Source organism: Bombyx mori, chromosome 22 (assembly GCF_030269925.1).
Source record: "Bombyx mori chromosome 22, ASM3026992v2".
Taxonomy (NCBI): domain Eukaryota; kingdom Metazoa; phylum Arthropoda; class Insecta; order Lepidoptera; family Bombycidae; genus Bombyx; species Bombyx mori.
Genome location: NC_085128.1, coordinates 9,661,866 through 9,677,298, shown reverse-complemented (window position 1 = coordinate 9,677,298; position 15,433 = coordinate 9,661,866). Strand labels below are relative to the sequence as shown.

The following is a 15,433-nucleotide window of genomic DNA, read 5'->3' as shown; positions in this document are numbered from 1 at the left end:
AAAACAGAATAATCATATTTGAAATCTTTGTGACTTTAATTATGTCTGAATTTGAGAAAATACTATTCTAAGTGTTACCAGGGGATTAAAATAAACCTAAATAAAAAAAACGACGCAGTTTCTTACAGATTTTATTTAATACAAACATTTATTGCTTACATTGAACAATAAAAAACAACAATAACGAAATGTTACAAGCGTTACGTAATTCTAAACGTCATTAAAATTTAAAAAATTACAAGTCCACGGCTATTTGATTAGACTCCAGTGCTTTTACGGCTTGTTCGAAAGCTAAATGTGCTTGCGGACCTTCAAAGGGATTAAGTGGTTTATCGTCTTTGATGATTCCTTGGATCCTTAATAGTAGGTCTTTCATAATGATCCGTTCTTGGGCCAAAACTTCCTCGTTCATGACGTAGACTGGCCTCCGCTTTAAAAAGACACCGTGCTTTTTAAAGCAGTGCCGATTAAAATCGTGCTTGTAACTGTAGGGCTGCGTGCAGATCTGTGATCAAGATAATATTATGAAAATATTTAAGCAATCCAAACTTTTTCACAAAAAGATCTTTAAGTAACTAGATTTTCTGGGGTCTGAGCTATCGAGAGCAAACCAACATACTAAAAACGTATCCTACTTCGGGTTTTTGACACCATAATCATAATGTCAACAATTTCAAATACACGAAATGAAAATCTGTCCTTCATTGCATTAAAGACTTCATCAACAGTTTGATTGCTATTGTTTTTGAAAAAAATATTGACTTCTTCTATGTTGTATTTTAACAAATACTACAATAATATGTAGATAAAAAAAAATTAAAAAAATGTAAGTACAATAACGAGGCTCGATTACGGAATTTAAAATTTCTTATTATGTGGTAGCATTTGTTATTAACTTAAGGATAGTTTCTTGGACCCGATTGCGTTTATTAAGACTTGACTAACAGGTACCTTCGTAGCAATAATTCTGATGAACATTTAGATTACATATTGTATTGCATCACTTTGGTGTAAGATGGATTACAAATAAAAAAATGGAATACACAGATAAGTCATATTTGCCAAACAATTATGAACACTAACCTCACAATTATAAGGTCGCTCTCCGGTGTGCACTCGCATGTGATGATTCAAAGCGGCGTTAGTGTGAAACGACATCTCGCACGACTCGCATTTGATTTTTTTCTTACCGAAATTATGTATTGCTACGTGACGTTTTAATGCAAATTTCTAAGGAAAAGAGAAAAAAAAACAATTATTATACCACAAACGAAAACCAACCGAGTGGACATTTCACTTCACGTCCGATAAGTATGTATTCTTTTTATCATAGTCGGTTACGGCTTTGCAGTGCAGTCGTGGTCATGTGAAATCCTTGTTTATTATAAGCCTTGACGGTTGTTTTCCATAATTCGCGAAATGGGGCTTGGCGTAAGCACTCATTAAGTGGGGTTTTGGTAAGGTTTTTCACTAAATCAGTCCAGCGCATGTATTCTTTTAAAGTTGTCTAATTCAGATTATTTTTAATTATAAGGCTGTTCCAGTCAGGCCAGTACTGACTGACAAATAGAATTAATATGTATGTAGCTTCTAGTGCATCGATACAAGCGAGATATATTACTAAATCAAAATCACGAGTGATGGCAGAAAAAATAATAAATCTAGAAATAGATTCTATAAATTATATGGAATTTCAATAGATAAGACGTGTGAATAAAATATACATATATAAAAATATTTCGTTCATAAACAAATAAAAGAATTACCCTTTTGAATCCTTTTTCGCAAGTGTTACAAACAAATTTTCTCTCGGGTGCATGTTTAATCATGTGGCTGGAACAAACACCAAAATTAAATTAAATATAATAGAAATAAAGAAACGATTTTCTTTATGGGGATTCTTTCACGTAACAAAATTCAAATTTGTATTTTAGATTACAAAAACTAAGCTAAAGTGTTGGGAGGACGCGTTTTGAACATGCTAGGTACTAATTGTTTCAGCAGTCAAGCAAAGGATAGGACTCTTTATTCCTTAATATGTGTTAAATATTGTTCTACTGTTTTAAATTATGACAGTTGGCTTCTTTCATTGCCATAGTTGCCAATGTCAAGTTTATAAAAATCTCCAATTAAAAAATGCATACATATTGTTTTATAAAAAAAGCGAAATGGGATGAAATAAACTCTCACTAAAATGCTGGTTATTTTTTACTTAGTGGACTTTTTAGAAGAACCCGAGAAGGCTTTGTTTAATTTTCTCTATTTTGTTCACTTTCACAGGTGAGCTGTGAGCTCGTCCAACCATCTACGCAATAAAAAAAAATCTGATATGCATTTGATATGTCACGCCTGTAGGCTTCATAGAACTGTTGAGCCTAGAGGTTACAACAGTAAAAAAAACTACGCGCAATGTGTAAGGTATAAATTAAATAAAAGTAATAAAATGTATACTTCCTCAAGGCTTCTTTAGTGACGAAGGCGGCTATGCACTGATCACATTTAAAATCCTTTGAGGCGGTGTGTTTTTTCTTGTGGTATGTTAAGCCTCCCGAAGACAAAAACCCTTTACTACAAATTTCACATTTATATTTCTTTTCTCCTAAAAAAAAAAACCTTTACGTATTTAACTGAACTTAACACGTTGATCGCCATGCGGCCCAACGGTGGGCCTAGCGTACTATTATAGCATTCGGGCTAAGCCGAAACCAGGGAAATAGTAATATTTATCAACTTGATATTTTCATTCTACAATTTATAAAATGTGATATGTGTATGATTTGCACGGAAGATAAAAATCAGCAACTATTACCGTCTAGTTTACTGGTAGGACCTCATGTGAGTCCGCACGGGTAGGTACCACCACCCCGCCTATTTTTGCCGTGAAGCAGTAATGCGTTTCGGCTTGAAAGGTGGGGCAGCCGTTGTAACTAAACTGAGATCTTAGAACTTATATCATACAATTTATATGATACAATTTATTAATTTTGAGAAAACGAGCAACAAACTTTTGTTACTTGTACTTTTCTGCGTACATAATTCCTTCATCACATGCAATTTGTAAAAATATCCTTTAAGCCCGTAGTATTAAGGTCTAATATGGTTTATAGGCACATACCACTTTCATTCAAGGTAAAAACTCTAAAAATTTTAAAAATGGTATATAACTCCTTCATCCACTCTTGTCTTCAATTGTCGGGAGCCCTCTTTTAAGTTTATGATGAAATGAAATCTACCCTCATATTTCTAACAGTATATGAACAAACCAACTCTATCGTATGAACCACACGCGAACGCATTAAACACGAACAAACAAACAAAACGAAAAATATTCGTGCTATACTGTATTAGAACAGCATTACAAAAAATTCCCATTTATATTATAAAAAATAAGAATACAAACCTGTATGTACTAGTGCATGAGCTTTTAATGATTTAGTTATTTTACCACAGTAAGGACAAATATCTTGCCGGATCTTATGAGATCGTTTTTTAACGACATCTGGGTCACTTTGCAGCAGAACGACATTCTTTAAGACTTTCGGCTTTATCGGTTTCTTGCATATTTTATATTCAATTTCAACTGTGAATGAAATAAACTTTGGTTACAGTTTCATCGCAATTCCGGTCAATTAGTAATTGGCATTGGCGAAGCAGCTGCCTTTAAAATGTAAAATACCTTCGGAGACTGGTGCAGTTGCTAGTCAATCTTACTGCACCATGTAGAGCTCTTCCTTCATCAGAAAAAATACGAGTTCACGGCCTACCTTACGTTAAGTAATATGATATTTTATAATGGATGTCTCATCCTTCAAAAAGGACGTCATTGACTGCTCAGCGAGGAAAACAGGCAGGATTGGTATCTCTTGTAATCCCACAAATCTACCTTTGTGGGATTACAATAAGTCACACCACTGTTGTCTCTTGTATGACAAGTAAAGGCAAGTAGTGATGTTTATTTTGGATAAAAAGTTTCCATAAAATATCTTGTTGTCAAAACATAAGAACATACTTACTACCTTTTTCATGCTTCAAAATTCCCTTCTTATGTTTTTCTAATTTCAATGGTTTCTCAGATTCATTTACTATATCAGTATCACTGTGGAAATCTTCAGCGCCACTGTCCTGTAATAAATTCAATATTGTAGTATATTTCACTATCTGAAATCTGAAACAGGTTCAAGGCAAGTTTATAGAGTTTCAAAATATTATAAAAACTAGAAGGTAAAAGCCACTAATTTTTATCTTCCGTGCAAATTGTTGCATTATATAAATTTTAGAACGAAAATGTCAACTTGATAATAATTACTAAATTCCTGATTTTCGCTTGGCCGAATATGGCCTACCGATGGGCTGAATTGCATTCAACATATTAAGTAAGTTTCTAGAGTTAATTGAAAGATTCTTACAAAATTCATTAATAGACAGCTACTAAATGACATGGTGTTACTATTATAATAAATGTAAATTAAAAAGAGGATATAAAAACAATATAGGTAAATCTAAATTGATTTCTAACAAAAACTACTACGATAATTTTATGTACAAGCAGGCAAAGTGGTAAACTGAAATAAGATTTAGAGGTACAACACATGTAACATTAGAGAGGTAGGAATTCAGTTCACTGTCTGGAAAGATGGAAATGTACAATTGCCAACAAATATTCCAGTTTGGTAGCACTTGTGAGTTGAAAAGAGAGCTATGATGAAATCCAAATAATAAGAATAATTTTATAAGTTTTTTTTTCTAGTAAAGTTCAACTAATTTGTAATGTTTTAAGGATTTCAGCTGTGATTAAAATGACTTACTTCATTTCTCTGATCCAATGCATCAAAGTCCTTTTCAACATCATGACAAAGTTTCCTGATTAGAATATCATTATATGAAATGCAATTGTTTTTAGTTTGTATTAAGTCAATTAAAGTTATTGAATTAAGTACATTTCTTTTATCGTCTAATATTCCAGTTTGTACTTTGATATCATTGAGATCACTAAAATAAATTCTTTTCAGTAAATTTCTTTCATTTAATAAGTCATGCGAGCTGAAAACAATATAATGTTAGGAAACTTAACATCTTATACTTTTTAGAGAATCTTTAACATCATAATATTCATCATAGGAGATCATGAACATAGAATAATTTTCAAGGTAAATGATTAAATAAAAATTAGTTCATTAATTTATACAATTTTAATACATATTAGATGTACATAAGTCACAACTCACTGTTTTATAAAAAGTTTGAAATTATATGCTTCGCGAAGCTGCCTCAGACAATCAAGACATATTTTATTTGGAAGCTGATCATTTTTGTTAATCTGAAGATGATAAGATTAATAATTATTATATTATCACGGATTTAATTGCCAGAATAGATGAAATTAGAATTGCATTCTGGAAACATTCTCGAATGCAGCCCTCTTTGTTAGGTCTAACTTAGGTAATATAATTATATTACACTTTGCATTAAAGAGTTAGTAGGTATTATTACACTTTTATAAACTTATTTAAACAAATAGTATCACGTAATAAATACTATACACATTGATTACATTTTACTTTTTATTTGACAAATTAATATTTTTGTACCGGTATGTTTGCTACTGATGTAATCATATTATTAAAGGTTGTTTCACCATCAGAATCGAATATGGAACGCTGATTCTTTTTGGATTTTAAACAAATTCTGCATCTATCCATATCAATAAAGCAATGTTTTTTATACTTGTGGTTACATCAATTAACCGTTCATTCAGATTGAACTTTATACTACATATTTTACAATTTTAAATAGTTCAAGAGCAGAATTCTTATTTAGAATACATTGTAAATTTTAGGAGTCCATTGTTTTACACTTTACTTCATAATTTTAGCCATTAATTGTAGGCTATTTTACTTTGTAGATCATTTTGTATTATCTACGTTTTATGCGTTTTGTTCTGATAATTGGTCTTGCTTTTTTAAAGGAGGGTAGAAGTAATTTTTTTATGTTTGACTCGCCTATCATAGATTATACACTTAATATTGTCGCCTATTGTACAGACAAAAGGAGATTAGCTATAATACCAACCAAATGTCTAAATTAAATTAAATTGAAATAGAATTAAAATGAAACAATTGATTTGTGGGGTATTTATTAAAGTTGTATCGATACTATCGAATAAGCCAAATGCCGAATACATAGGCGTTGGTTGAGATGAAATGAAATAAAAATCGGTAAAATGATGGGTTTACTGAAACATCAATAGGTATTTTAAAAGAACACGAGAAGTGACGTCCACCAACTTTGTTTCATTTTCCTACGATTGTGCATTTTCATACATGATATACGATTAATAAGCTACCGCTACCAGCGTCAAACTATTAAATGTTTAAACCTGAAAAAACACTGATTCAGTCCGTCATTGGTCATTATTTAATTTTATCTCATTTCATTCAATTTCATTTGATTTGATCCCATCTCATAGATTGCAATTTCAAATAAATCGACTTCACTTCATTCCGCTCCATTTTTCATTTAAATTATTTACTTAATAATTCCATTTCCATCATTGGTATACATGGTATGGTATGGAAAACATCGTTTAGATATTTTAAGCCTTCTTCATTTCATTTTTTTTTATGAAAAAAGGATTAGTAGTAGCCACAATGTCTTACCAGTTTCGTCAAGACAGGTGGGCGTGCAAAGGCTCAGCCAGAAGGGCTAGGGTTTGCTAACAGCTGCCAGAGCCTCTTCAATTCTACAAATTTGAAAAACCCATTCTGTAAGACAATGGGATTAAAATTTAAAAATACTAGTGGTCCCCCCCGATAGTCGATGTTTGACTATAATTAATTGAATTTATGAGTTTACGATTCTGTTGTGAAAGATTAATATACTTCTAATAATCAGATTTCACCAAGACTACACTATAGCAAACAATATTTAATCTATTCTCAATTTGACCACTTAATTGACTGCATTAAGAAAACTTTTAACTTTGACAATAAACACATATTAGATTAGGGGTTAAAGTATCAAATTGCCGATTTGTGTACTATTGAAATATTGAAATTCTTTCGTTCGTTTTTTTTTTCAATTAACAATTTTATTTAATCAAAATATCTACCATTATTTATCTATACATTACTGCCATCTAATAGGCAGGTCATTTATGCCTTTGCGATAGAACTCTGGTGATCTAGATTCTACAAATTGTGTGAAAGCATTTTGTACTGCCTCTTTGGAAGAAAACTTTTTATCACGTAGAAAATTGTCCAAATCGCGACAAAAATGATAGTCCGTTGGAGCAAGGTCTGGCGAATACGGAGGGTGACGAATGGTTTCTAATTGCAGTTTCTGTAGATTTAAAACGGTTTCTCGTGCTGTATGAGGTCTCGCGTTATCATGGAGCAATGGTGAAGATCGATTCATGAGTCGGGTCTGTTTCACTGCAAGTTTTGCTATCATTGTTCGGAGTTCGGCACAGTGGACATCTGCCGTTATTGCTTGACCAGATCAGAGAAAGCTATAGTGAATAACATCATGCTGAGACCAGTTACCATTACCTTTTTATTGGTAAGCTTTGCTTTAGGACACTGTTGCGGCGTTTGACCTGGGGTCTGCCATTGCATTTTTCGCTTACGGTTATCGTAAAGAATTCACTTTTCACCACATGTCACAATTCGATCCAATATTCCTTCATTTCTGTATCGATTCAACAAGGCAACACATGTTTCAACACGCGTTTCTTTCCGCAGATCAGTCAAATCATGAGGCACCAATTTTTCATATTTTTTTATATTATTGATTTGACGCAAATGAGTCAATATTGTAGGTAAGGTAACATTAAACCATGGCGCCAATTCCTGGGTAGCTTGGCTCGGATCGGCTTCCACCTTCTTTTTTAATTCATTGTTATTCCCATGCGTGGGCGATCTTCCACGTGGTTCGTTCTTCAAATCAAACTTTCCATCACAAAAGCGTTTAAACCAAAATCGCACAGTGCGGTCATTAGCAGTCCCCTTTCCAAACGCAACATTGATATTGCGAGCTGTTTCTGCAGCGTTAGTTCCGCGTCGGAACTCGTATTCAAAAATTACTCGAATTTTCTAAGTATCCATCTTTCTTGTCTAAGCTGAATAAAAGAAAAACAACTGAAAGTCATTAATCAAATGTTGCACATTTTTTAAAAGAAAAACCTCATGGGTACCATTTGAAAAATGTTTCACCCAAAAATCTCAAACCATGAAGGTTCTATGCTTTTGTCAATTCGAAGTACATATTACAATAAAATGGCAATTTCTTACTTTAACCCCTATTAATATGCATGCGTGTGTCAAATACATGGTAGTGTGTGTAATGTTTTCGAAATTGATTTAATGTATTTTTAAGCATTATTTAAAAAAATATTAACATTACGCACACCTTCTGTATATTCTCTATAAGTGTGAGAAATTTCATACTCCTCCGTCCACGCAATTTTCGTAAAAATGCGTACAAAGTTTTTGATTTACCTACGTATTAAGTTAAATGAAAACCACTTTTACAGCTTCCCTAATTCATTATTTTCATTTTGCATAACTTTCAAAATAATAAAACTGTTTTGAAGTACATAATAACAACAACAAACAGAGAGAGGTATCTTGTGAAACATATAAGGTACCCTGTCCAGAGTCCAGAAACGTTGACAAGTCGTTGACACGAGTCTGACAATATTCAAATTTCGACGAAAAGTATGTACCTACTCGTCAAAGTTCTTGACCACGAAAACTTACTGGTGGTAGGACCTCTTGTGAGTCCGCGCGGGTGGGTACCACCACCCCGCCTATTTCTGCCGTGAAGCAGAAATGCGTTTCGGTTTGAAGGGTGGGGCAGCCGTTGTAACTATACTTGAGACCTTAGAACTTATATCACAAGGTGGATGGCGCATTTACGTTGTGGATGTCTATGGGCTCCAGTAACCACTTAACACCAGGTGGGCTGTGAGCTCGGCCACCCATCTAAGCAATAAAAAAAAAAGAATAAAAACTCGTAAGTATTCGAAACGTCGAATCCTATGAAAATGGATATTTTAGATTATTTTAAAATTAAGATATAAAATTATTTTAACACTTAGTAAAATTAATAAACAGAAAATTAAATCGTAAATGTAGTTTTAATGTCTACGCTAGTGTGATTAGTAGATAAGCTCATTTGGACCCATCCCACATTGGGACTGTGGGATGTGTTACTGGAACTCATAGACATCGCAACGTGAAACTGACTTTGAGACATGTCTAATTTCGATTGAATAGATAGTTTTTTTTAAAATACTAGGCACGGCCTTCAATTCGGAAAGCATGGCTTTGCGGTATAAATAGGCAGAATGGTGGTACCTATCCGTGTGACCTCACAAGACCGGTGATTGTCGGTGGGCGATAACGACATCTATGGGTGTTCGAATCCCAGGCGGGTACCAATTTTTGTAACATGAATTACGTGCTCAATAAATGTTCACGATTGACTTCCACGGTAAAGGAATAACATAGTGTAATAAAAATCAAACCCGAAAAATTATAATTTGCGTAATTACTGGTAGTAAGACCTCTTGTGAGTCCGCGCGGGAAGGTACCACCCTGCCTATTTCTGCCGTGAAGCAGTAATGCGTTTCGGTTTAAAGGATGGGGCAGCCGTTGTAACTAACTACCTATACTTGAGACCTTAAAACTTATATCTCAAGGTGCCAACCACCTTTAAGCTATTTACGTCGTAGATATCTATGGGCTCCAGTAACCACTTAACACCAGGTGGGCTGTGAGATCGTCTACCCATCTAACCAATAAAAATAAAAAATAGGAATACAGCTAAAACACTTGAGAGTTTTCATCAACAACTTTTAATAAACATAATAAAAATCACTTCCAAACCCCTTCATTTATATCACGATGAAAGCTGTGTGCTTTTGGCCGCTGATAACTTTAAGGATTGGGTTTATCATTTTTAAACATCGAAACTCATTCAAAATTTTTCTTTCGAATTTTGAGTTCGATTCCTTTTTAGGCGTGTTTCTTTTTAAATTTCTATAGTACATACCTAATCAATTTATAAGCATTACACAATTTAAATGTTTGCCTCTTTTGAAAAATCGGACAAATAGTTAAGTTAAAAGTTTCATAGTGACATTTAAAAATATAATAAAATGATTTATGAAACATTGATTAAACAAATACAAAATCTTTTTATTTTGACTCTCTACTGATAAAATGTCAGGATTAAATTCAAGCCGTAATTTATGTGTATTCTCTATGGTAACCTACTTTTTTTTCTCCACATTATCCCGCTAGGTGGGGTCGGCACAGCGAATTTTTCTATTCCATTCTCTTCTATCAGCCGTCATCTCAACACACACTCCTCTCTTTCTCTCTCTCTCTCTCTCTTTTTCTCTCTCTCTCTCATATCGTCATTCAGACACTCCATCCATGTGTTTTTCGGTCGACCTCTTCCCCCTCTACTTTTCACTATTCAACATTCGTATCTCTGCCGCATGCACTCCCCTTTCATGCTTTACTTTCATCGCCCAACATTCAGATCCATTTAGCACGACAGGTCTAATGATCGTTTTGTAAATTTTACCCTTGAGGTAAAGGGGCATTCTACGATCGCATGCTGTTACAGAGACCTGTCACCATTTCACCCAACCAGCGTTTGTTCGGTTTGCTACATCACTGTCTATGTTGCCGTCGTTCTGGAGTATAGAGCCGAGGTACTTGAAGTCCGAGCAATCTGGCAAGGACACACCATCTAAGGCAATTGGCTTGAAGTCTGAAGAACCACCAAAACCACCAAAACATGTGCTCGGTTTTTGTTCGACTGATCTACCGACCTATATCTTATTATTAACAAAATGAAACAATTAAGAATCTGTAAACATTTTTCAGCGCAATATATTGAAGATCTAAAATAAGCTCCAGGAATTTATTGGATATTGCTGCTAGCGAAGGCACATGTCAAAATATTTACAAGACTGATGTAAATTAATTGCCGGCACCTGCATGCTTTCAATACTTACATTATTATGAAGTAAATTTGCACCGATCCGACGTCCAATTTGTTTTCCGTTGTTAGTTTTATAAACTTGTCTGTATCTATTAGTACAGATATATTTTAGATAAAAAAAAAACTGGTATTTTACCTTATTGTCATGATATTATTAATTTAATATTTAATTAACTAAAACCAGTGCATATCGATGGCTAGACACCATTTCAATGTTAATTAAGTTAATTTATTCAGTTTGAAATAGAAAACTAGTGAGACTGGAAAACATTTTCTGGAAGAATGATTTATCCTTTACTTTTTTTTATTGCTTAGATGGGTGGACGAACTCACGATCCTCCTGGTGTTAAGTGGTTACTGGAGCCCATAGACATCTACAGCGTAAATGCGCCACTCACCTTGAGATATAAGTTATAAGGTCTCAAGTATAATTACAACGGATGCCCCAGCCTTCAAACCGAAACGCATAACTGTTTCACGGCAGAAATAGGCAGGGTGGAGGTACCCACCCGCACAGACTCACAAGAGTCCTACCACCAGTAATTACGCAAATTATAATTTTGCGAGTTTGATTTTTATTACACGATGTTATTCCTTCACCGTGGAAGGCAATTGTGAACATTTGTTGAGTACATATTTCATTAGAAAAATTGATACCTGCCAGGGATTCGAACACCCGTGCATCGCTCAATACGAATGCACCGGATGTCTTATCCTTTAGGCCACGACGACTTCGAATTACTATTATTAGATGATTCAATTGATCAACGAACACAGCACACGATTATCACTCCTGATATGATCAGGAGTCATGACGACGCGAGTGTGGTAGAAAGTGAACTGTGTTATTAGTTCGCCATGCTGAATTAAGTATTTCAAAGGTTTCTTTCTTTCTTTAATATTGAATTTTCAGTGGTTCCTGTTAATTGTGTTTTTGAAAATAATTGAGTCTTATTTTCCATGTAAGAACGCGCATAAGGGTGCGAGTAAATAAATATATGTTCTTAGCTAGACATAAAATTGCAAGTATTTGCTAATGAGCACAAGACTGGAAATTGAACAATAAATTATCAATGTAAATTTTTCGCAATTTTTTCTTTGAATGGTTACGTAAACGTTACGAAGACATGTAAAAAATTGGTTACATTGAATGATTGCTAAGAACACATGCTAAAGGACTTACTTCAAAATTAGCTTATAAATTTTTATGAATTTATGGGACGTCGACAAAGGTACAAAAAAATCTGATTTTTTTATTTTATTTATCTATTTCGATTTATCAATTCGATGAATTTTAGAATTATCAATTTTATAATTTCTAACATATCGAAGAACTTGCGATTTTTGACGATTAGACTGTTGAAAGTTTATTTTGTGAAAACTGGTAAAAATTAAATTAACCTAAATATTTATGAAACTAAAGTAGATTCTCGGTTTTAAGACTCGGGCGTCGATTGGCGAAATGACGCCTTCCTTAGGTAAAATTGCGAAAGGAAGATTTTCAAGGAGCGAGTGTTGTTGTCTCGTAGACCGACGGCCCAAATTATTTTCTTTGGTATTGCGGATCGCGTAATATTAATCAATATGTACTTGTATAATACTTGTAACGTAGGTACGTAGAAAATGTCGTTAGGTCGATCCAACTTTAAGTCAAATCTTTAATTCTATATTGGCTAACTTTACCCAACCGTTAATTATATTTATTGATTATACCTAAAATATTAGTTACTGCATGCCTCCTTACAAAAAGTTCATTCCCGATCCTGCGGACAGAATGAAAAGCACTCGACGTCGCCCAAAACACGTCATTTCGGATCCTCCCGATCCACTAACGGTTCTTTTAGGTACATCAAGCACCGATCATCCTCCTCGTCGAACCCGTCGCTTACGACGAAGGTTTGAGCCCCGTGAGCTCACCTATGAGTTAAGGTTACGCTGAAATAGCCCCTCAAGGCTATGAGCTTGGGTAAAAAAAAAACAGAGGCCACCGTTCTCGTCGAACTCGTCGATTATGGCGAAGAGTTCGACGTGCAAACTAGCTCATACACACAACCCGCTGAGTTTCTCGCCGGATCTTCTCAGTGGGTCCAATGGTAGATTTTGCGCAGAACTGCTCTTGCCAGGACCAGTGTGAGCAAACTAACAACAAACAAGCAATCAATCAGTTTGAACACTTTCAGAGCAAGTACTGGCTAGTGCGTAGCTGGAATAGCCCCTTTTTAGTGAATAGGTATGGAAGAAAATAAAGAGATAATTTTGAACTGTCTATATACAGTTCCAGCAGTTAACGCACTTGTCGCTGCGTCAAACGAAGCCCTGAATACCGCGTCAGTGGATTCATATAACATACAATATATTGCAAAAATTAAAGATTCAATTGCTTTTTAGGATTCCGTAGACGAATAGATAAAGCAGGTTATTTTCATAATTTCATATAAGACTGTTTGTATGTCATAGCTTTTGTAGTAAGCTTATACTATAAAATTTAAATATATTTATACTATAAAATTCCTCTGATACCTATTATTGTGTTGTCACCTTGAGACATGAAGTCGAATTCTCAATTGTATTGTAATATCGGCTAATCTACATTTCAAACCGAAACTGCGTTGACTGCGCTGGAACGGAAATAGGCAGGACGGTAACACCTATTTCTGCGGGCTACAACATGTCTTTTTAGTAACATGTCTGTGTTCATCTGCATAGATACTTAGACATTGGTCACACCATCGGTGCTACGTTTCTTTATTTTCCTTTCTTCATTCTTTTCGATTACAAATTTTTGCAGATTGCAAAATACATATTATTATAATAAACAATAATCTCATAAAGATATTTTGTAGCGCCTGCCTCGGCAATGTGGCATAGGAATGTGCTCTTCTCTTTTTAACAAAGCTATACATTTTTTAAATGAACAAGGCTTTAAAAAGACTTTAACGTCACTAAAAAAACTTTGATAACTAAATATCTTTATAGAGCTGGAAGTTCTACGATATCAGGGTATTGAAATAATTTTAGACCTGTGCTATGAAGTTTTGAAAACAGGTGGATGGGTTAGCTAATGAAGGGATACCCTTTTAATTCCTTTACACAAAAAGAGATCTATAAAAACTTGTGGAGATTATCGTAAAATGGCGCGTGAGAAGGATCTTGGACGGATCGGAAGGAAGTATTTCGTATGGAGGTATCAAGATCAATAAACTAAGATGCACGGATAGTGCAGGCCTTTTTGCATTATAGGAACATGATTTTGTAGAGCTGCTACGTACAATCGAACTTGAAAATGAACTAATTCGACTCGTCAACATGTCCAAAGTAAAAGTAATGTCAAAATAGGTGAGTTTGTATAACTTATTGGCTGACCAGGGGGCATGAGAAGGAAAAATATAGAGAATCATTCAAATTGCCAAAGTTGCTATGAGCAAGTTTGCGTGCATTTTGTTAGCCGATAGGTTAGGTATCCGATATTTACAAGGTGAGACTAGGAAAGACACTCGGCTACTTGATGTTTCTCTATGGATCAGAATATTCGAGCAATGGAACAGAAATAGATAGATTCCTTTGAAATGTCTCGAGAAGCATGCTCCATATATCCTGGACCGATAAGAGAATTAAGACGCAATTATGACAATATGCTACTAAAGTTTGCTGAACGGTCGGTTCGTTTGTTTGTCGTCTATTTTATGTAAATATGTGAACGGTCGGTTTGTTCTATATCGTCTGGTTCGTGTATGTCTTTTAGGAAGGCATTGAAAAGATTGACTGATACCAGTCACGTTCGCCCTCGTTCAATTTCTTTTCTTTTGTTTCTTTTCAAATTCTCTGTCAAGTCTCTGTCTAGTCGTTGTACGTCGCATGCATGTCGCATGTCCTGTCAAAGAGGTTGCACGCTACGAAATATGCCATTTTGCCCGTTGGTAAACTGACAATTTCGACAAAAAGTTTATGTAAAAATATTAAGATTTTTCACTAAATGTTTACATTTTTAATATATATTTTAACTTAGAGTTATTTTTATTACCCCGACGATGACACTTAAAGTAAGTTCGACCCTGCCAACCTTCTTTTATGTCTTGATTGTTCTCTGGACAAATTCAAATTCAAATTCATTTATTTCAACTTAGATGTCAGTATGACACTTGTTGAATGTCAAAATACAAATAACAATGTTAACTCTACCACCGGTTCCAAAAAAAGCCACAGTCCTGAGAAGAACCGGCGAAACAAACTCAGCGGGCTTTTTGTTTTTTCTCAAGTATTTTCTTTTTTTAAACAAATAAAAATATTTACAATAAAAGAAAAAACAAATTACAATTAAAAAAAAATTAATAATAATGAAAAATAAAAAGGCCAGGAGCGAGCGCCTCATTCCCACATAGTGCCATCTAGTAAATAAAGCCTTGTTGCACAAACGTTC

At 34.3% G+C, this 15,433-nt stretch overlaps 1 protein-coding gene across 9 annotated transcripts; it reads right to left on the bottom strand.

Moving 5' to 3' along the window:
- Nucleotides 1-118: 118 nt before the first annotated feature.
- LOC101737411 (zinc finger protein 729) lies at nt 119-6,020 on the bottom strand. Of its 9 annotated transcripts, none has more exons than XM_038018825.2 (9): nt 5,589-6,020; nt 5,226-5,317; nt 4,806-5,040; nt 4,017-4,122; nt 3,401-3,580; nt 2,452-2,599; nt 1,767-1,833; nt 1,084-1,230; nt 119-505 (listed from the first exon to the last, which is right to left on the bottom strand). In XM_038018825.2, the coding sequence occupies exons 1-9, from the start codon at nt 5,697-5,699 to the stop codon at nt 236-238; spliced, it is 1,356 nt and encodes a 451-aa protein (XP_037874753.1). In that variant the 5' UTR covers nt 5,700-6,020; the 3' UTR covers nt 119-235. The 9 variants fall into 9 exon arrangements, with proteins under 9 accessions (XP_037874753.1, XP_037874752.1, XP_037874754.1 ...); XM_038018824.2 differs by having other exon boundaries at nt 4,014-4,122; nt 5,589-6,010; XM_038018826.2 differs by having other exon boundaries at nt 4,014-4,122; nt 4,806-4,989; nt 5,589-5,996.
- Nucleotides 6,021-15,433: the final 9,413 nt, after the last annotated feature.